General features: G+C 44.4%; 1 protein-coding gene and 1 non-coding gene across 2 annotated transcripts; both read right to left on the bottom strand.

Moving 5' to 3' along the window:
* Window positions 1-6,070: 6,070 nt before the first annotated feature.
* Window positions 6,071-6,162, bottom strand: trnar-ucu (transfer RNA arginine (anticodon UCU)). The gene is given in 2 exon segments: window positions 6,071-6,106; window positions 6,126-6,162. It is a non-coding gene; the product is annotated as a tRNA-Arg (tRNA).
* Window positions 6,163-12,352: 6,190 nt separating this feature from the next.
* On the bottom strand, window positions 12,353-19,597 carry gpr171 (G protein-coupled receptor 171). Its single transcript, XM_072391751.1, has 4 exons — window positions 19,409-19,597; window positions 15,846-16,055; window positions 13,485-13,613; window positions 12,353-12,877 (listed from the first exon to the last, which is right to left on the bottom strand). Exons 1-4 carry the CDS (start codon window positions 19,571-19,573, stop codon window positions 12,353-12,355), a joined length of 1,029 nt encoding a protein of 342 aa, XP_072247852.1. The 5' UTR covers window positions 19,574-19,597.
* Between the last annotated feature and the right edge of the window lie 678 nt (window positions 19,598-20,275).

Here is a 20,275-nt window from a genome sequence, read left to right as displayed (position 1 = left end):
TATGATCATTTAATAAATTGGATTATGACTGTATTACAGTGAATTGGCCTGAATTGGACGGGATCTTTGAATTTGTTGTGATTTGACGCTTTATATGATCATTTAATAAATTGGATTATGACTGTATTACAGTGAATTGGCCTGAATTGGACGGTATCTTTGAATTTGTTGTGATTTGACGCTTTATATGATCATTTAATAAATTGGATTATGACTGTATTACAGTGAATTGGCCTGAATTGGACGGGATCTTTGAATTTGTTGTGATTTGACGCTTTATATGATCATTTAATAAATTGGATTATGACTGTATTACAGTGAATTGGCCTGAATTGGACTGTATCTTTGAATTTGTTGTGATTTGACGCTTTATATGATCATCTAATAAATTGGATTATGACTGTATTACAGTGAATTGGCCTGAATTGGACGGTATCTTTGAATTTGTTGTGATTTGACGCTTTATATGATCATTTAATAAATTGGATTATGACTGTATTACAGTGAATTGGCCTGAATTGGACGGGATCTTTGAATTTGTTGTGATTTGACGCTTTATATGATCATTTAATAAATTGGATTATGACTGTATTACAGTGAATTGGCCTGAATTGGACTGTATCTTTGAATTTGTTGTGATTTGACGCTTTATATGATCATTTAATAAATTGGATTATGATTGTATTACAGTGAATTGGCCTGAATTGGACGGTATCTTTGAATTTGTTGTGATTTGACGCTTTATATGATCATTTAATAAATTGGATTATGATTGTATTACAGTGAATTGGCCTGAATTGGACTGTATCTTTGAATTTGTTGTGATTTGACGCTTTATATGATCATTTAATAAATTGGATTATGACTGTATTACAGTGAATTGGCCTGAATTGGACGGGATCTTTGAATTTGTTGTGATTTGGCGCTTTATATGATCATTTAATAAATTGGATTATGACTGTATTACAGTGAATTGGCCTGAATTGGACTCTATTATTGAATTTGTTGTGATTTGACGCTTTATATGATAATTTAATAAATTGGATTATGACTGTATTACAGTGAATTGGCCTGAATTGGACTGTATCTTTGAATTTGTTGTGATTTGACGCTTTATATGATCATTTAATAAATTGGATTATGACTGTATTACAGTGAATTGGCCTGAATTGGACGGGATCTTTGAATTTGTTGTGATTTGACGCTTTATATGATCATTTAATAAATTGGATTATGACTGTATTACAGTGAATTGGCCTGAATTGGACTCTATCTTTGAATTTGTTGTGATTTGACGCTTTATATGATCATTTAATAAATTGGATTATGACTGTATTACAGTGAATTGGCCTGAATTGGACGGGATCTTTGAATTTGTGGTGATTTGACGCTTTATATGATCATTTAATAAATTGGATTATGACTGTATTACAGTGAATTGGCCTGAATTGGACTGTATCTTTGAATTTGTTGTGATTTGACGCTTTATATGATCATTTAATAAATTGGATTATGATTGTATTACAGTGAATTGGCCTGAATTGGACGGTATCTTTGAATTTGTTGTGATTTGACGCTTTATATGATCATTTAATAAATTGGATTATGACTGTATTACAGTGAATTGGCCTGAATTGGACGGTATCTTTGAATTTGTTGTGATTTGACGCTTTATATGATCATTTAATAAATTGGATTATGATTGTATTACAGTGAATTGGCCTGAATTGGACTGTATCTTTGAATTTGTTGTGATTTGACGCTTTATATGATCATTTAATAAATTGGATTATGACTGTATTACAGTGAATTGGCCTGAATTGGACTCTATCTTTGAATTTGTTGTGATTTGACGCTTTATATGATCATTTAATAAATTGGATTATGACTGTATTACAGTGAATTGGCCTGAATTGGACGGTACCTTGGAATTTGTTGTGATTTGACGCTTTATAAATAAAGCTGAATTGAACTGAATTGGACGGTATCTTTGAATTTGTTGTGATTTGACGCTTTATATGATCATTTAATAAATTGGATTATGACTGTATTACAGTGAATTGGCCTGAATTGGACTGTATCTTTGAATTTGTTGTGATTTGACGCTTTATATGATCATTTAATAAATTGGATTATGACTGTATTACAGTGAATTGGCCTGAATTGGACTCTATCTTTGAATTTGTTGTGATTTGACGCTTTATATGATCATTTAATAAATTGGATTATGACTGTATTACAGTGAATTGGCCTGAATTGGACGGGATCTTTGAATTTGTTGTGATTTGACGCTTTATATGATCATTTAATAAATTGGATTATGACTGTATTACAGTGAATTGGCCTGAATTGGACTGTATCTTTGAATTTGTTGTGATTTGACGCTTTATATGATCATTTAATAAATTGGATTATGATTGTATTACAGTGAATCGGCCTGAATTGGACTGTATCTTTGAATTTGTTGTGATTTGACACTTTATATGATCATTTAATGAATTGGATTATGATTGTATTACAGTGAATTGGCCTGAATTGGACTGTATCTTTGAATTTGTTGTGATTTGACACTTTATATGATCATTTAATGAATTGGATTATGACTGTATTACAGTGAATTGGCCTGAATTGGACGGGATCTTTGAATTTGTTGTGATTTGACGCTTTATATGATCATTTAATAAATTGGATTATGACTGTATTACAGTGAATTGGCCTGAATTGGACGGGATCTTTGAATTTGTTGTGATTTGACGCTTTATATGATCATTTAATAAATTGGATTATGACTGTATTACAGTGAATTGGCCTGAATTGGACGAGATCTTTGAATTTGTTGTGATTTGACGCTTTATATGATCATTTAATAAATTGGATTATGACTGTATTACAGTGAATTGGCCTGAATCTTTGAATTTGTTGTGATTTGACGCTTTATATGATCATTTAATAAATTGGATTATCACTGTATTACAGTGAATTGGCCTGAATTGGACTTTATCTTTGAATTTGTTGTGATTTGACGCTTTATATGATCATTTAATAAATTGGATTATGACTGTATTACAGTGAATTGGCCTGAATTGGACGGGATCTTTGAATTTGTTGTGATTTGACGCTTTATATGATCATTTAATAAATTGGATTATGATTGTATTACAGTGAATTGGCCTGAATTGGACGGGATCTTTGAATTTGTTGTGATTTGACGCTTTATATGATCATTTAATAAATTGGATTATGACTGTATTACAGTGAATTGGCCTGAATCTTTGAATTTGTTGTGATTTGACGCTTTATATGATCATTTAATAAATTGGATTATGACTGTATTACAGTGAATTGGCCTGAATTGGACTTTATCTTTGAATTTGTTGTGATTTGACGCTTTATATGATCATTTAATAAATTGGATTATGACTGTATTACAGTGAATTGGCCTGAATTGGATGGGATCTTTGAATTTGTTGTGATTTGACGCTTTATATGATCATTTAATAAATTGGATTATGACTGTATTACAGTGAATTGGCTTGAATTGGACGGGATCTTTGAATTTGTTGTGATTTGACGCTTTATATGATCATTTAATAAATTGGATTATGACTGTATTACAGTGAATTGGCCTGAATTGGACTGTATCTTTGAATTTGTTGTGATTTGACGCTTTATAAATAAAGCTGAATTGAACTGAATTGGACGGGATCTTTGAATTTTTTGTGATTTGACGCTTTATAAATAAAGCTGAATTGAACTGAATTGGATCGGTTAGTTGAAACTTGACCGGGAGTCGAGGCTATTTCCCGTATGACTGTGAGACCGGACTGAGCGCGCTCATTAACCAGCCGACTTCCTGTTGGCTTCCTGCACACATGAAAGGGATCAAATCAAATAATCACAAAGCTCCGAATGTTATTGGACCAAAAGCCACTCCTTTTCCAACTATTGTGTGTGTGGAAAAATACTTTCAGGGCCAGTTTGCAATCATGGATAAACATGGAAGTTATGGTATTGTAATGTGGTCAGCCGGCATTGTTTGCTGTGGACAAAAGAGAAGAAGAAGAAGAATATCCTCCATTTCCCCGAGCATGTAAAGGGATTGTTTATCAGTCTTAAAAGACAGCATCAGCCCTTTCTGAGCCTCAGCTTTTGGACGGCTCCATGCAGTCTTAATGATTGTTGTATTTCTCACAGTTGAACCGCCTCACCTCTGCTCCTCCCTGCTGCTCGGATGATGTCAGCGATGGAGGATTGCTGCTCTGTCTTTCTGTCAGGACAGAAAACACAGCTGACTCACTGCACAACCAGCGCTGGATGTGTGTGTTTGGTTCCATATCTGGGAAATGAGCTAATATCGGAGTCTTCAGGGTCTAATTTTAGAGTCGTGTGTTTTATTGCAACACCAAGGACAGCGAATGTCTCACACATACAGCCCAGATGTTTCCTATTGCACGGGTCCACAGAGACTGAAACTGGGCTGCAGCCGGCCAGCTGGGCCTGATCTTCGACACCGAGAACCCGACATGGGAACCACGGCGGAGAGGATTTACATGCCGAGTTCACTGGACTTCTCAAGGTTTATGTTGAAGCTGCTTCACCAAACTGTTCGGCGTCTTTTGAGACTAATTATGCACCAAAAGTAGACCCAGCAGGATACTGAAGGTTTGAGCTGGAAGTGGTTCAAAGTCCCATTTTTACATCGAAAACACATTTACTGAGACATTCGATGTTCTTTAACATCCATCCATCCATCATCCATCATCCATCCAACATCCATCCATCCATCATCCATCATCCATCATCCATCATCCATCCATCCATCCATCATCCATCCATCATCCATCCATCCATCCATCATCCATCCATCATCCATCCATCCATCCATCATCCATCCATCATCCATCCATCATCCATCCATCCATCCATCATCCATCCATCATCCATCCATCCATCCATCCATCCTCCATCCATCCTTCCTTCCATCCATCATCCATCATCCATCCATCCATCATCCATCCATCATCCATCCATCCATCCATCATCCATCCATCATCCATCCATCCATCCATCCATCATCCATCCATCCATCCATCATCCATCCATCCATCCATCCATCCATCCATCCATCATCCATCCATCATCCATCCATCCATCCATCCATCCATCATCCATCCATCATCCATCCATCCATCCATCATCCATCCATCATCCATCCATCCATCCATCATCCATCCATCATCCATCCATCCATCCATCATCCATCCATCATCCATCCATCCATCCATCCATCCTCCATCCATCCTTCCTTCCATCCATCATCCATCATCCATCCATCCATCATCCATCCATCCATCCATCATCCATCATCCATCCATCCTTCCTTCCATCCATCCATCCATCCATCCATCATCCATCCATCATCTTGTCCAGGAGGGAAAGCCCTTCCCAGCCCGGGTCAGATGGGATATATTATCCCTCATTTCAGCCTCTTGTATGATGGAGCTCCTCCCCCTGGATGGTGGAGCTCCTCCTCCTATCTCTCAGGCTGAGCCCCGCCCCCCTCTGAAGGAAACTCATTTCAGCCGCTTGTATCCACGACCTCCTTCTTTGGGTCAGAACCCAGATCTGTGAGCTCAGGTGAGGGTTGGAACAAAGATGGAGCAGGAACCTGAAAGCTTCTCCTTCCGGCTCAGCTTCACCAAACGGACCGGAGCAGCGCCCTCATTACTGCTGACGAAGCCCCGATCCGTCTGTCCATCTCTGATCCAACTCACCATCACTGAGAACCAGGTCCAGAGATGCTGAAACTGCTCCAGCTGAGGCAGAGACTCATCCCGACCCGGAGGTTCAGAACCAGGTCCAGAGATGCTGAAACTGCTCCAGCTGAGGCAGAGACTCATCCCGACCCGGAGGTTCAGAACCACAGCCTCAGATCTGGAGGAGCTGATAATGTAGAGTATCACCCACAAGCAGCGGCCTTTTCTTTAAAGTGGGAGAAGGTTGAAGTTCATCCATAAAGAGCAAAGATTGTGCAAATATAACCATCTTCTATAAACTGTGTGCAAAGAGTCGACTCTGGTGGGACTCGAACCCACAACCTTTGAATGCCTTCTCCTGAACATGACTAGAAGTCCAACGCGCTGTCCATTGCGCTACAGAGCCTTGCTGTACCCTGTTTCTCACCTGAAGCTGCTCATAGTTCCTGGTTCCTATCTGAAGCTGCTCATAGTTCCTGGTTCCTACCTGGACTCTTCATCCTCTGAACCTTGCTGTAGTTCCTGGAACTTTGAGGACCAGAATGGGAGGCAGGGCTCGGCTCATCTCCAGTGGAAACAGGCCTCAGAAACGGTCTCTGCCTTCGAGATGAACATATATCCCACATTTAATGGGAATAAACCTCCTCTGACTGCTCAAACTGGTTGTTTGTGTGTTTTTTTATTATTAAAAGCTCCCTCCAGTCAGATTTTGAGGCCTCTACTCTGTAAAGAAAACTCTTCGGCCTAAAACTGCAGCAGCAGCTGCAGCAGCAGGCGTCTGCTGACCCGATCACACCCTTTAAGAACATAATACGATCATCTCTGCCGGCATCGTCACATACCATTCAGCCAAGCCTCTGCACAACTGTTGGGCTCCTCCAAGCCCCCACAGAGCATTTCTTAAATAGTGTGGCAGGGAGTGTGGCAGAATTCATGACTGCACTCACTCCAAAGTCCTTTCGGGGTAAGACACAGGAGAAGTTTTTCGTAACTTCTTGTTTCGAGTGAAGTGCCTTCAAAGGATTCCAGGGTTGAATATTTCCAATAGTTCATCGTTTATTCACAGTGGTCCTCAAAGCTTGGGTAAATATACGCAGGCTGAGGAAAACGCAAGAAGATTTGGGGAAGGATGCTGTTAGTCAAGAGAAATCCACAAAGTTACTGAGACATAAAATCTTTACTCATTTTCATCATTTTCTGCTGGTTCGATTTATAGAGAGTCGGCCATTTTTTAGCGCTGTTTGAAGTGTTAACAGAAACGTTCACTACTAATAATGAGCTGAATTTCTGTCACGTGGAACACAAAAAGTATTGCACAGAAGATGTACTCCACATGGGTTTAGATAAACCCCTACGCTTAGCAAGCAGAAGCTAGAAGCTAAAGGAACAAGCAAACATTAGCCTAGCAAGCAGAAGCTAGAAGCTAAAGGAACAAGCAAACATTAGCTTAGCAAGCAGAAGCTAGAAGCTAGAAGCTAAAGGAACAAGCAAACATTAGCCTAGCAAGCAGAAGCTAGAAGCTAAAGGAAAAAGCAAACATTAGCTTAGCAAGCAGAAGCTAAAGGAACAAGCAAACATTAGCTTAGCAAGCAGAAGCTAGAAGCTAGAAGCTAAAGGAACAAGCAAACATTAGCTTAGCAAGCAGAAGCTAGAAGCTAAAGGAACAAGCAAACATTAGCTTAGCAAGCAGAAGCTAGAAGCTAAAGGAACAAGCAAACATTAGCTTAGCAAGCAGAAGCTAGAAGCTAAAGGAACAAGCAAACATTAGCTTAGCAAGCAGAAGCTAGAAGCTAGAAGCTAAAGGAACAAGCAAACATTAGCTTAGCAAGCAGAAGCTAAAGGAACAAGCAAACATTAGCTTAGCAAGCAGAAGCTAGAAGCTAGAAGCTAAAGGAACAAGCAAACATTAGCTTAGCAAGCAGAAGCTAGAAGCTAGAAGCTAAAGGAACAAGCAAACATTAGCTTAGCAAGCAGAAGCTAGAAGCTAGAAGCTAAAGGAACAAGCAAACATTAGCTTAGCAAGCAGAAGCTAGAAGCTAGAAGCTAAAGGAACAAGCAAACATTAGCTTAGCAAGCAGAAGCTAGAAGCTAGAAGCTAAAGGAACAAGCAAACATTAGCTTAGCAAGCAGATGCTAGAAGCTAGAAGCTAAAGGAACAAGCAAACATTAGCTTAGCAAGCAGAAGCTAAAAGCTAGAAGATAAAGGAACAAGCAAACATTAGCTTAGCAAGCAGAAGCTAGAAGCTAGAAGCTAAAGGAACAAGCAAACATTAGCTTAGCAAGCAGAAGCTAGAAGCTAAAGGAACAAGCAAACATTAGCTTAGCAAGCAGAAGCTAGAAGCTAAAGGAACAAGCAAACATTAGCTTAGCAAGCAGAAGCTAGAAGCTAAAGGAACAAGCAAACATTAGCTTAGCAAGCAGAAGCTAGAAGCTAAAGGAACAAGCAAACATTAGCTTAGCAAGCAGAAGCTAAAGGAACAAGCAAACATTAGCTTAGCAAGCAGAAGCTAGAAGCTAAAGGAACAAGCAAACATTAGCTTAGCAAGCAGAAGCTAGAAGCTAAAGGAACAAGCAAACATTAGCTTAGCAAGCAGAAGCTAGAAGCGAGAAGCTAAAGGAACAAGCAAACATTAGCTTAGCAAGCAGAAGCTAGAAGCGAGAAGCTAAAGGAACAAGCAAACATTAGCTTAGCAAGCAGAAGCTAGAAGCTAAAGGAACAAGCAAACATTAGCTTAGCAAGCAGAAGCTAGAAGCTAAAGGAACAAGCAAACATTAGCTTAGCAAGCAGAAGCTAGAAGCTAAAGGAACAAGCAAACATTAGCTTAGCAAGCAGAAGCTAGAAGCTAAAGGAACAAGCAAACATTAGCTTAGCAAGCAGAAGCTAAAGGAACAAGCAAACATTAGCTTAGCAAGCAGAAGCTAGAAGCTAAAGGAACAAGCAAACATTAGCTTAGCAAGCAGAAGCTAGAAGCTAAAGGAACAAGCAAACATTAGCTTAGCAAGCAGAAGCTAGAAGCGAGAAGCTAAAGGAACAAGCAAACATTAGCTTAGCAAGCAGAAGCTAGAAGCGAGAAGCTAAAGGAACAAGCAAACATTAGCTTAGCAAGCAGAAGCTAGAAGCTAAAGGAACAAGCAAACATTAGCTTAGCAAGCAGAAGCTAGAAGCGAGAAGCTAAAGGAACAAGCAAACATTAGCTTAGCAAGCAGAAGCTAGAAGCTAAAGGAACAAGCAAACATTAGCTTAGCAAGCAGAAGCTAAAGGAACAAGCAAACATTAGCTTAGCAAGCAGAAGCTAGAAGCGAGAAGCTAAAGGAACAAGCAAACATTAGCTTAGCAAGCAGAAGCTAGAAGCGAGAAGCTAAAGGAACAAGCAAACATTAGCTTAGCAAGCAGAAGCTAGAAGCTAAAGGAACAAGCAAACATTAGCTTAGCAAGCAGAAGCTAGAAGCGAGAAGCTAAAGGAACAAGCAAACATTAGCTTAGCAAGCAGAAGCTAAAGGAACAAGCAAACATTAGCTTAGCAAGCAGAAGCTAGAAGCGAGAAGCTAAAGGAACAAGCAAACATTAGCTTAGCAAGCAGAAGCTAGAAGCTAAAGGAACAAGCAAACATTAGCTTAGCAAGCAGAAGCTAAAGGAACAAGCAAACATTAGCTTAGCAAGCAGAAGCTAGAAGCGAGAAGCTAAAGGAACAAGCAAACATTAGCTTAGCAAGCAGAAGCTAGAAGCGAGAAGCTAAAGGAACAAGCAAACATTAGCTTAGCAAGCAGAAGCTAGAAGCTAAAGGAACAAGCAAACATTAGCTTAGCAAGCAGAAGCTAGAAGCGAGAAGCTAAAGGAACAAGCAAACATTAGCTTAGCAAGCAGAAGCTAGAAGCGAGAAGCTAAAGGAACAAGCAAACATTAGCTTAGCAAGCAGAAGCTAGAAGCTAGAAGCTAAAGGAACAAGGAACACCAGTTATCTAAATATCTTCCGAAGGACGCCGACTTTCACCAAACTGTTCTCAGTGAGCAGATGAACGTATTTGATGCCAGAAATAAGGTTTAAAAACACCGGAGTTGCCCTTTAATGGATTCCTGAGCTGACATTCCTCGCAGGTCAGTGCTGTTTGTGTTCGCTGTGAAACGGAAAGCTTTATTCTTTGTTCTCTGTTTGCAGTCGAACTCCAGCTCTAAATATCATCCTGGGTTCTGCTCTTGGCCTTTGTTTGGATTATATTATCCAATTCTCTCAAAATGTCATTTATATTTGCCTCGGTTTGCTTTCCTTTGAGGGAGATTTCCAGTTTATTACAGCAGAATATCTTATATTTTCTATGATAACTGGTGTAAAAGTTGGAATACAGACTGTAAATATTTAAAAGTATAACCTTTGCTCTGGTTTCATCAGTTCTGAGTCCGTTCTCCGGTGTCTTTTATGTGGTTTGTGGGTTTTCCAGCCTAATCCAATCGACCCGTTTTAATAACCTAATCTGATTATCTTGTTCAGTGTCTCAGGACAGAATTCTTTTGGATAAAAGCTCACTTTGGATTTTTACAGCCTCGTTTTCAGCTGGAATTTTTTTCTCTGCTTCCCAAGATTAAAATAATTACAAACTGCTGCGGTTCATTTTAAACGAGTAATCTCACAATCAGAAGCTTGATCAGCTCCATTAGATCATTGAGCTGTGACTGGACCTTAAAAATGTTGCTTTTATTTCAATAAAGTGTTTAGAAAACTTCTGGAAGAACAAATAGAAATAAATTTATTATCTTTTATTCATTTTCTCAAATTCCTCGAGAGGAACACTCAAAATCTTGTGCGTTTTATTTGATTTAAGACACCTTCGCTCAGGGTATAATTCAAATAAAACACGTCTGTCATCTGTTGTGTGAGTAGAAACCAGATTTAAAAGATTTATTTTGTTCCTTTTCATAACAACAGACCTGATTGTTTTATCCGTTTTCATCCTTTTACGTCGTTAAACCCAACAACAGACACAAATTACTGTCTTCTTGTTTTTATTTAAGCATCCTGCTTTCAAACCAGTGTGATTCTGATACGTTTAAACATCCAAAAGTAATGAGAATATGCTGAAACTGTACAATAAACACTTTTTAAAATAAAGAAACAAACTTGTAACGCCTTTAAATGCTTTTTTTTTCAATTTCTTTACATATTTAACATTTTTTGTGATTATTTACCACAGTATTGTCATTATATTACAAAAACAAACCATTTGAATGAATAGGTTTACGTGTGCATGTGTGAATAAATAAATATGGTCGCATAAAAGGTGGAAAACGCTGTGGGTGTCACTGGTCTCTGCTGCCCCCTGCTGGTTTCATCACAGAACAACAGGCTTAAGTTTACACACCTTTAAATGACCACAAGTGGGTTTAATTTAGTACCTCAGGACACAGAGAATAAGTTTCTGAGGAGCTTTACCAGCAAATCAGGTATTTAATAAAGAAACTGACTGCTGTCAGGAAATCTGTGACCACAAACAAACGTATTTGTAGTTTTTGACCTGTGGTTGGACCTGGGGTTGGACCTGTGGTTGGACCTGGGGTTGGACCTGTGGTTAGACCTGTGGTTGGACCTGTGGTTAGACCTGTGGTTGGACCTGTGGTTAGACCTGTGGTTAGATCTGTGGTTAGACCTGTGGTTGGACCTGTGGTTGGACCTGTGGTTGGACCTGTGGTTGGACCTGTGGTTGGACCTGTGGTTGGACCTGTGGTTAGACCTGTGGTTGGACCTGTGGTTAGACCTGTGGTTGGACCTGTGGTTGGACCTGTGGTTAGACCTGTGGCTGGACCCGTGGTTGGACCCGTGGTTGGACCCGGGGTTGGACCTGTGGTTGGACCTGTGGTTGGACCTGTGGTTGGACCTGTGGTTGGACCTGGGGTTGGACCTGGGGTTGGACCTGCGGTTGGACCTGTGGTTGGACCTGGGGTTGGACCTGGGGTTGGACCTGGGGTTGGACCTGTGGTTAGACTCTGTGGTTGGACCTGTGGTTGGACCTGTGGTTAGACCTGTGGTTGGACCTGTGGTTGGACCTGTGGTTGGACCTGGGGTTGGACCTGGGGTTGGACCTGTGGTTGGACCTGGGGTTGGACCTGGGGTTGGACCTGGGGTTGGACCTGTGGTTAGACTCTGTGGTTGGACCTGTGGTTGGACCTGTGGTTAGACCTGGGGTTGGACCTGGGGTTGGACCTGGGGTTGGACCTGGGGTTGGACCTGTGGTTGGACCTGTGGTTGGACCTGTGGTTAGATCTGTGGTTAGATCTGTGGTTGGACCTGTGGTTGGACCTGTGGTTACACCTGTGGTTGGACCTGTGGTTGGACCTGTGGTTGGACCTGTGGTTGGACCTGTGGTTGGACCTGTGGTTGGACCTGTGGCTGGACCTGTGGTTAGACCTGTGGTTGGACCTGTGGTTGGACCTGTGGTTGGACCTGTGGTTGGACCAGTGGTTGGACCTGTGGTTGGACCTGTGGTTGGACCTGTGGTTGGACCTGTGGTTGGACCTGTGGCTGGACCTGTGGCTGGACCTGTGGCTGGACCTGTGGTTGGACCTGTGGTTGGACCTGTGGTTAGACCTGTGGTTGGACCTGTGGTTAGACCTGGGGTTGGACTCCAGCCTCCTGCTGTTTGCACGCCGTCTGCAGCATCGTTTCCTCTGCAGCACCGACAGTCTGCTTTCTCACGCACGGGATCATCTTCCTGATTACTTCTCTAAACGGAGCGTCCAGGTAGAAGAAGAGCAGCGGGTCGAAGCAGACGTGCACCACGCTCAGCAGCAGCGTCGACTCCTTCCCCAGAAACAGCTGCCTCTTGGTGTGACAGTCCGTGATGTGCTGGGTCTGGGTCAGCGTGTACGGCGTGCGCACAGCGTGGTACGGAACAAAGCTCAGTATGTAGGCCAGCGCCATGGCCGTTATGGTCAGCACCACCCGCCTGGCGTCCACCCGGAGTTTGGGGTCGCTGCGACTGTGCAGGAGCCTTCGGAGAGCCAGACTGCTGAAGATGAGCACGGCGGCGGAGGCGTTGATGAACAGCGCCGTGCAGAGGAAGACGGTCAGGGCGTGCCAGTGGAGGCTGATGCCCTTCTTCAGAGAGGAACACTTGAGGTACTGACGCTCCTAAAGGCGCCATCAGACAGGCGGAAACAAGAAAAACATCATCTATGAGGGGAAATCACAGTTCAAACCAGTTTATACTGAAATAAATGGCGGAAATCTCAGTGTCAACCTTCTCTGAGCCTGTAGAAAAGTAGGTTTATCTCAAAGGTTCATAGGCTTCTGAGCTAAAACTGGGACAAATTTGGTTTATAAGCAGAAAAAAAAATTAAATCTGCAACTTTATCCTCTGATTTTAGAAGATTTAGATGCATTAAAACTTCTTCAGACCCTCAACTTTATCCTCTGATTTTAGAAGATTTAGATGCATTAAAACTTCTTCAGACCCTCAACTTTATCCTCTGATTTTAGAAGATTTAGATGCATTTAAACTTCTTCAGACCCTCCGGTTCCAGGAGAGCGTGAACTCTGGTGAGAAAATACTAATGTGGGGCCGTAACTTTATAATCTGGGCTCTGTAATCGGCTCCAAACCTCAGGGGCAACATTTCAGATCTATGAGGCTGGAGACAAACTGGGAATGGGTCCCAAATGAGTTTAAAAACCATGTGTGAGTGAGTTTAAACGGAGGCTGGAGAGCAGTGATGGGGACACTGGGGGTGCTCCAGTACCTGGACTTGCTGTATGGGCAGAGCCATGTTGGGCACCATGATGAGAAGCAGCAGTATCCAGACGACCAGCGACAGCAGCCAAGCGAATCCGGGTTCCTGCAGCCGCAGAGAGCGCACAGAGTGGCGGTCCTGCAGGAGAACAGAGTCATGAAGCCCACAGAAGCCCACAGAAGCCCACAGAAACCCACAGAAGCCCACAGAAGCCAACAGAAGCCCACAGAAACTAACAGAAACCAACAGAAACCAACAGAAACCCACAGAAGCCCACAGAAACCAACAGAAACCCACAGAAACCCACAGAAACCAACAGAAACCAACAGAAACCCACAGAAGCCCACAGGAACCCACAGAAGCCCACAGGAACCCACAGAAGCCCACAGAAACCAACAGAAACCAACAGAAACCAACAGAAACCAACAGAAACCAACAGGAACCCACAGAAGCCCACAGGAACCCACAGAAGCCCACAGAAACCAACAGAAACCAACAGAAACCAACAGAAACCAACAGAAACCAACAGAAACCAACAGGAACCCACAGAAACCAACGGAAACCAACGGAAACCCACAGAAACCAACAGAAACCAACGGAAACCCACAGAAGCCCACAGAAACCCACAGAAACCAACGGAAACCCACAGAAGCCCACAGAAACCAACGGAAACCAACGGAAACACACAGAAACCAACGGAAACCCACAGAAACCCACAGAAACCAACAGAAACCAACAGAAACCAACGGAAACACACAGAAACCAACAGAAACCCACAGAAGCCCACAGAAGCCCACAGAAGCCCACAGAAACTCACAGAAGCCCACAGAAACCAACAGAAACCAACGGAAACCAACGGAAACCAACGGAAACACACAGAAGCCCACAGAAACCCACAGAAACCCACAGAAACCAACGGAAACCAACGGAAACCAACGGAAACACACAGAAACCAACAGAAACCCACAGAAGCCCACAGAAGCCCACAGAAGCCCACAGAAACTCACAGAAGCCCACAGAAACCAACAGAAACCAACGGAAACCAACGGAAACACACAGAAACCCACAGAAGCCCACAGAAACCCACAGAAACCAACAGAAACCAACGGAAACCAACGGAAACACACAGAAACCAACAGAAACCCACAGAAGCCCACAGAAGCCCACAGAAACCCACAGAAGCCCACAGAAGCCCAGAGAAACCCACAGAAACTCACAGAAGCCCACAGAAGCCCACAGAAACCCACAGAAACTCACAGAAGCCCACAGAAACCCACTGAAACCCACAGAAGCCCACAGAAGCCCAGAGAAACCCACAGAAACTCACAGAAGCCCACAGAAGCCCACAGAAACCCACAGAAACCCACAGAAGCCCACAGGAACCAACAGAAGCCCAGTGAAACCCACAGAAGCCCACAGAAGCACAAAGAAGTCCACAGAAGCCCACAGAAGCCCACAGAAACCCACAGAAGCCCACAGAAGCCCACAGAAACCCACTGAAACCCACTGAAACCCACAGAAACCCACAGAAACCAACGGAAACCAACGGAAACACACAGAAACCCACAGAAACCAACGGAAACCAACGGAAACACACAGAAACCCACAGAAGCCCACAGAAACCAACAGAAACCAACGGAAACCAACGGAAACACACAGAAACCAACAGAAACCAACGGAAACCCACAGAAGCCCACAGAAACCAACGGAAACCAACGGAAACACACAGAAACCAACAGAAACCAACGGAAACCCACAGAAACCAACAGAAATCAACGGAAACCCACAGAAACCAACAGAAACCAACGGAAACCCACAGAAACCAACAGAAACCAACGGAAACCCACAGAAGCCCACAGAAACCAACAGAAATCAACGGAAACCCACAGAAACCAACAGAAACCAACGGAAACCAACGGAAACACACAGAAACCAACAGAAACCAACGGAAACCCACAGAAGCCCACAGAAGCCCACAGAAACCAACAGAAACCAACGGAAACCAACGGAAACCAACGGAAACCCACAGAAACCAACAGAAATCAACGGAAACCCACAGAAACCAACGGAAACCAACGGAAACACACAGAAACCAACAGAAACCAACGGAAACCCACAGAAACCAACGGAAACCCACAGAAACCAACGGAAACCAACGGAAACACACAGAAACCAACAGAAACCAACGGAAACCCACAGAAACCCACAGAAGCCCACAGAAACCAACAGAAACCAACGGAAACCCACAGAAACCCACAGAAACCAACAGAAGCCCACAGAAACCAACAGAAACCCACAGAAACCCACAGAAGCCCACAGAAACCAACAGAAGCCCACAGATTCTGGCTCTGGCCGGCTGGGCAGCCCTACCTGCAGGTAGCGGTCGGTTATGATGAAGGCGAGGAAAGCGATGGACGCATACAGGCTGATGTAGATGGTGACGGCGCTGGCCTGGCAGTGGAAAACCATGAGCTTCCACGGCGCCGCTCCGAGGTCCTTCAGGAGCTTAAAGGGCAGAGCAGCCAGCAGCATGATGTTGGCCACCAGCAGGTTGAGCAGGTAGACGGTGGAGCTCTGCCTCTGGAGACACAGAACCTGGGTTTAGATCATCATCAGATGGAAACAACGCGTTTAAAGGCCTGGGTTTAGTTTTACACCTCAGAGGAGCTCTGTGGGTTCAGTCCTGTTCCATCACACCCACATTCGATGCTTTTACTCCACATTTACTGTCTCTGCCTGTAAATCAAAGGCCACCAGAGCTGAAAACATCTTTAAAGGAGCAGCAGCATCACACGATTTATCCTGTTCAAGCAACACCAGAGAACTTTTTAAACTATGTGCTTCTGACTCAGTTTGAGGGACAACAACCTTTTAAAGCACATCCCAGAAAGTGAAAGTGTCCCAGATCATCTGAGGGCTGAGATACCGCAGTTTACAACTTTGGTTTCCAGCCCTGCACGGCTCCATCCTCTATGCTCACTTCACATCTTTGTGGCCTTCTGGTGGCATCTTTGTGGCCTTCTGGTGGCATCTTTGTGGCCTTCTGGCGGCATCTTTGTGACCTTCTGGCGGCATATTTGTGGCCTTCTGGTGGCATCTTTGTGGCCTTCTGGCGGCATCTTTGTGGCCTTCTGGCGGCATCTTTGTGGCCTTCTGGCGGCATCTTTGTGGCCTTCTGGCGGCATCTTTGTGGCCTTCTGGCGGCATCTTTGTGGCCTTCTGGCGGCATCTTTGTGGCCTTCTGGCGGCATCTTTGTGGCCTTCTGGCGGCATATTTGTGGCCTTCTGGTGGCATCTTTGTGGCCTTCTGGTGGCATCTTTGTGGCCTTCTGGTGGCATCTTTGTGGCCTTCTGGCGGCATATTTGTGGCCTTCTGGTGGCATATTTGTGGCCTTCTGGTGGCATATTTGTGGCCTTCTGGCGGCATATTTGTGGCCTTCTGGCGGCATATTTGTGGCCTTCTGGTGGCATATTTGTGGCCTTCTGGCGGCATATTTGTGGCCTTCTGGCGGCATATTTGTGGCCTCCTGGCGGCATCTTTGTGGCCTTCTGGCGGCATCTTTGTGGCCTTCTGGCGGCATATTTGTGGCCTTCTGGCGGCATATTTGTGGCCTTCTGGCGGCATATTTGTGGCCTTCTGGCGGCATATTTGTGGCCTCCTGGCGGCATCTTTGTGGCCTTCTGGCGGCATATTTGTGGCCTTCTGGCGGCATCTTTGTGGCCTTCTGGGGGCATCTTTGTGGCCTTCTGGCGGCATCTTTGTGGCCTTCTGGCGGCATATTTGTGGCCTTCTGGTGGCATATTTGTGGCCTTCTGGTGGCATCTTTGTGGCCTTCTGGCGGCATCTTTGTGGCCTTCTGGTGGCATATTTGTGGCCTTCTGGTGGCATCTTTGTGGCCTTCTGGTGGCATCTTTGTGGCCTTCTGGTGGCATCTTTGTGGCCTTCTGGCGGCATATTTGTGGCCTTCTGGTGGCATATTTGTGGCCTTCTGGTGGCATATTTGTGGCCTTCTGGTGGCATATTTGTGGCCTTCTGGCGGCATATTTGTGGCCTTCTGGCGGCATATTTGTGGCCTTCTGGCGGCATATTTGTGGCCTTCTGGCGGCATATTTGTGGCCTTCTGGCGGCATATTTGTGGCCTCCTGGCGGCATCTTTGTGGCCTTCTGGCGGCATCTTTGTGGCCTTCTGGTGGCATATTTGTGGCCTTCTGGCGGCATATTTGTGGCCTTCTGGCGGCATATTTGTGGCCTCCTGGCGGCATCTTTGTGGCCTTCTGGCGGCATATTTGTGGCCTTCTGGCGGCATCTTTGTGGCCTTCTGGCGGCATCTTTGTGGCCTTCTGGCGGCATATTTGTGGCCTTCTGGCGGCATCTTTGTGGCCTTCTGGCGGCATCTTTGTGGCCTTCTGGTGGCATCTTTGTGGCCTTCTGGTGGCATATTTGTGGCCTTCTGGTGGCATCTTTGTGGCCTTCTGGCGGCATATCTGTGGCCTTCTGGTGGCATATTTGTGGCCTTCTGGTGGCATCTTTGTGGCCTTCTGGCGGCATATTTGTGGCCTTCTGGTGGCATATTTGTGGCCTTCCGGCGGCATATTTGTGGCCTTCTGGCGGCATATTTGTGGGCTTCTGGCGGCATCTTTGTGGCCTTCTGGTGGCATCTTTGTGGCCTTCTGGTGGCATATTTGTGGGCTTCTGGCGGCATATTTGTGGCCTTCTGGTGGCATCTTTGTGGCCTTCTGGCGGCATATTTGTGGCCTTCTGGTGGCATCTTTGTGGCCTTCTGGTGGCATATTTGTGGGCTTCTGGTGGCATCTTTGTGGCCTTCTGGTGGCATCTTTGTGGCCTTCTGGTGGCATATTTGTGGCCTTCTGGTGGCATATTTGTGGCCTTCTGGTGGCATATTTGTGGCCTTCTGGCGGCATCTTTGTGGCCTTCTGGCGGCATATTTGTTAATAATATATTATAATATATTTCAAATAATGACCGAATTACACCAAATAATGACCGAATTACACCAAATAATGACCAAATATACCAAATAATGACCAAATATACCAAATAATAACCAAATATACAAAATAATGACCAAATTACACCAAATAATGACCAAATTACACCAAATAATGACCAAATTACACCAAATAATGACCAAATTACACCAAATAATGACCGAATTACACCAACTAATGACCAAATTATACCAAATAATGACCGAATGGACATGGATAAAATGACAGAAAAACATGAAAAAGAAAAGAAAGTTGGAGCAGATTTGTTCATAATTCTGTTCATGAACTCAGAAAAGAATGAAAAAGGAGAAAAAGAAAAGAAAACGTGGAAATGTGTTCAGGATCTAGTGTTCACTGCAAGCTGTGGAATCCAAGGAGCAGTGATGTCATCAGTGATGTCATCATATGCAAATTAGGCCATTAAATTTACTGCCTTTCCAAACTTTGGGTAACACTGAACCTTTCTCCCTTTCCAACAGCCGCTCACTAAAGTTTTCTGTGAAAACCTTAAAGGGTTGAGCTCTGCTCCATCACCTTCCTCAGCTCCAGCTGTACCTGAGCTCTGCTCCATCACCTTCCAGCTGTACCTGAGCTCTGCTCCATCACCTTCCTCAGCTCCAGCTGTACCTGAGCTCTGCTCCATCACCTTCCAGCTGTACCTGAGCTCTGCTCCATCACCTTCCAGCTGTACCTGAGCTCTGCTCCATCACCTTCCAGCTGTACCTGAGCTCTGCTCCATCACCTTCCAGCTGTACCTGAGCTCTGCTCCATCACCTTCCTCAGCTCCAGCTGTACCTGAGCTCTGCTCCATCACCTTCCAGCTGTACCTGAGCTCTGCTCCATCACCTTCCAGCTGTACCTGAGCTCTGCTCCATCACCTTCCAGCTGTACCTGAGCTCTGCTCCATCACCTTCCAGCTGTACCTGAGCTCTCCGGCAGATGAAGGCCCACATCGACAGCAGGTTCCCAGGCAGACCCACGATGAGGATGAGGATGTAGAGGACGGCGAAGGGCGCCATCTGGTCGTTGACGATGCACCGGTTCCCCTCCGAAGGCCCCCCAGCGCTCACGTTGTTGGAGGGAAGCATAATGAGGAACTTGGGTGTTCTGCTGAGGGGACGAAATTAATCTGTGCTTAAAGCCTTAAACCACAGAGAAAAAGAAGAATGTGTCAGGATCCAGTTTACCGTGTGCAGAAGCTGCTGCTGGGGTTTGGATTCAGCTTCACCGTCAGGCTGGAAACAGGAAGAGAGGAGAAACAGGGATTCAGTGTTTTTCTCTCTTCAGAAGCACCTCTGACTGCTGCAGGGTGTTCCTTCAACTCTTTAACCTCTTCTTGGCGGCTGGTCTTGGATCAGCCTAAAAGAACACGCCCCCCCTAACTGGTTTCCTAACTGGTCTCCTAACTGGTCTCCTAACTGGTTTCCTAACTGGTCTCCTAACTGGTCTCCTAACTGGTTTCCTAACTGGTCTCCTAACTGGTCTCCTAACTGCTCTCCTAACTGGTTTCCTAACTGGTCTCCTAACTGGTCTCCTAACTGGTTTCCTAACTGCTCTCCTAACTGGTCTCCTAACTGGTCTCCTAACTGGTTTCCTAACTGCTCTCCTAACTGCTCTCCTAACTGGTCTCCTAACTGCTCTCCTAACTGGTTTCCTAACTGGTTTCCTAACTGGTTCCCTAACTGGTCTCCTAACTGGTCTCCTAACTGGTCTCCAAACTGGTCTCCTAACTGGTCTCCTAACTGGTCTCCTAACTGGTCTCCTAACTGGTCTCCTAACTGGTTTCCTAA

This window comes from Leuresthes tenuis, unplaced genomic scaffold, assembly GCF_036924035.1.
Source record: "Leuresthes tenuis unplaced genomic scaffold, fLeuTen1.0.hap1 SCAF_9, whole genome shotgun sequence".
NCBI lineage: Eukaryota > Metazoa > Chordata > Actinopteri > Atheriniformes > Atherinopsidae > Leuresthes > Leuresthes tenuis.
The sequence above is the reverse complement of the archived record's forward strand: the minus strand, read 5'-3'. Positions and strand labels throughout refer to the sequence as shown.

Excerpts from the sequence above, each read along its gene's own strand:
- gpr171 (XM_072391751.1), bottom strand. The coding sequence starts at position 19,573 with ATGCTTCCCTCCAACAACGTGAGCGCTGGGGGGCCTTCGGAGGGGAAC. Across the intron at positions 13,614-15,845 it reads TAACCGACCGCTACCTGCAG|GACCGCCACTCTGTGCGCTC; the intron begins GTAGGGCTGCCC and ends GTTCTCCTGCAG. Across the intron at positions 12,878-13,484 it reads TGCCCATACAGCAAGTCCAG|GAGCGTCAGTACCTCAAGTG; the intron begins GTACTGGAGCAC and ends TGGCGCCTTTAG.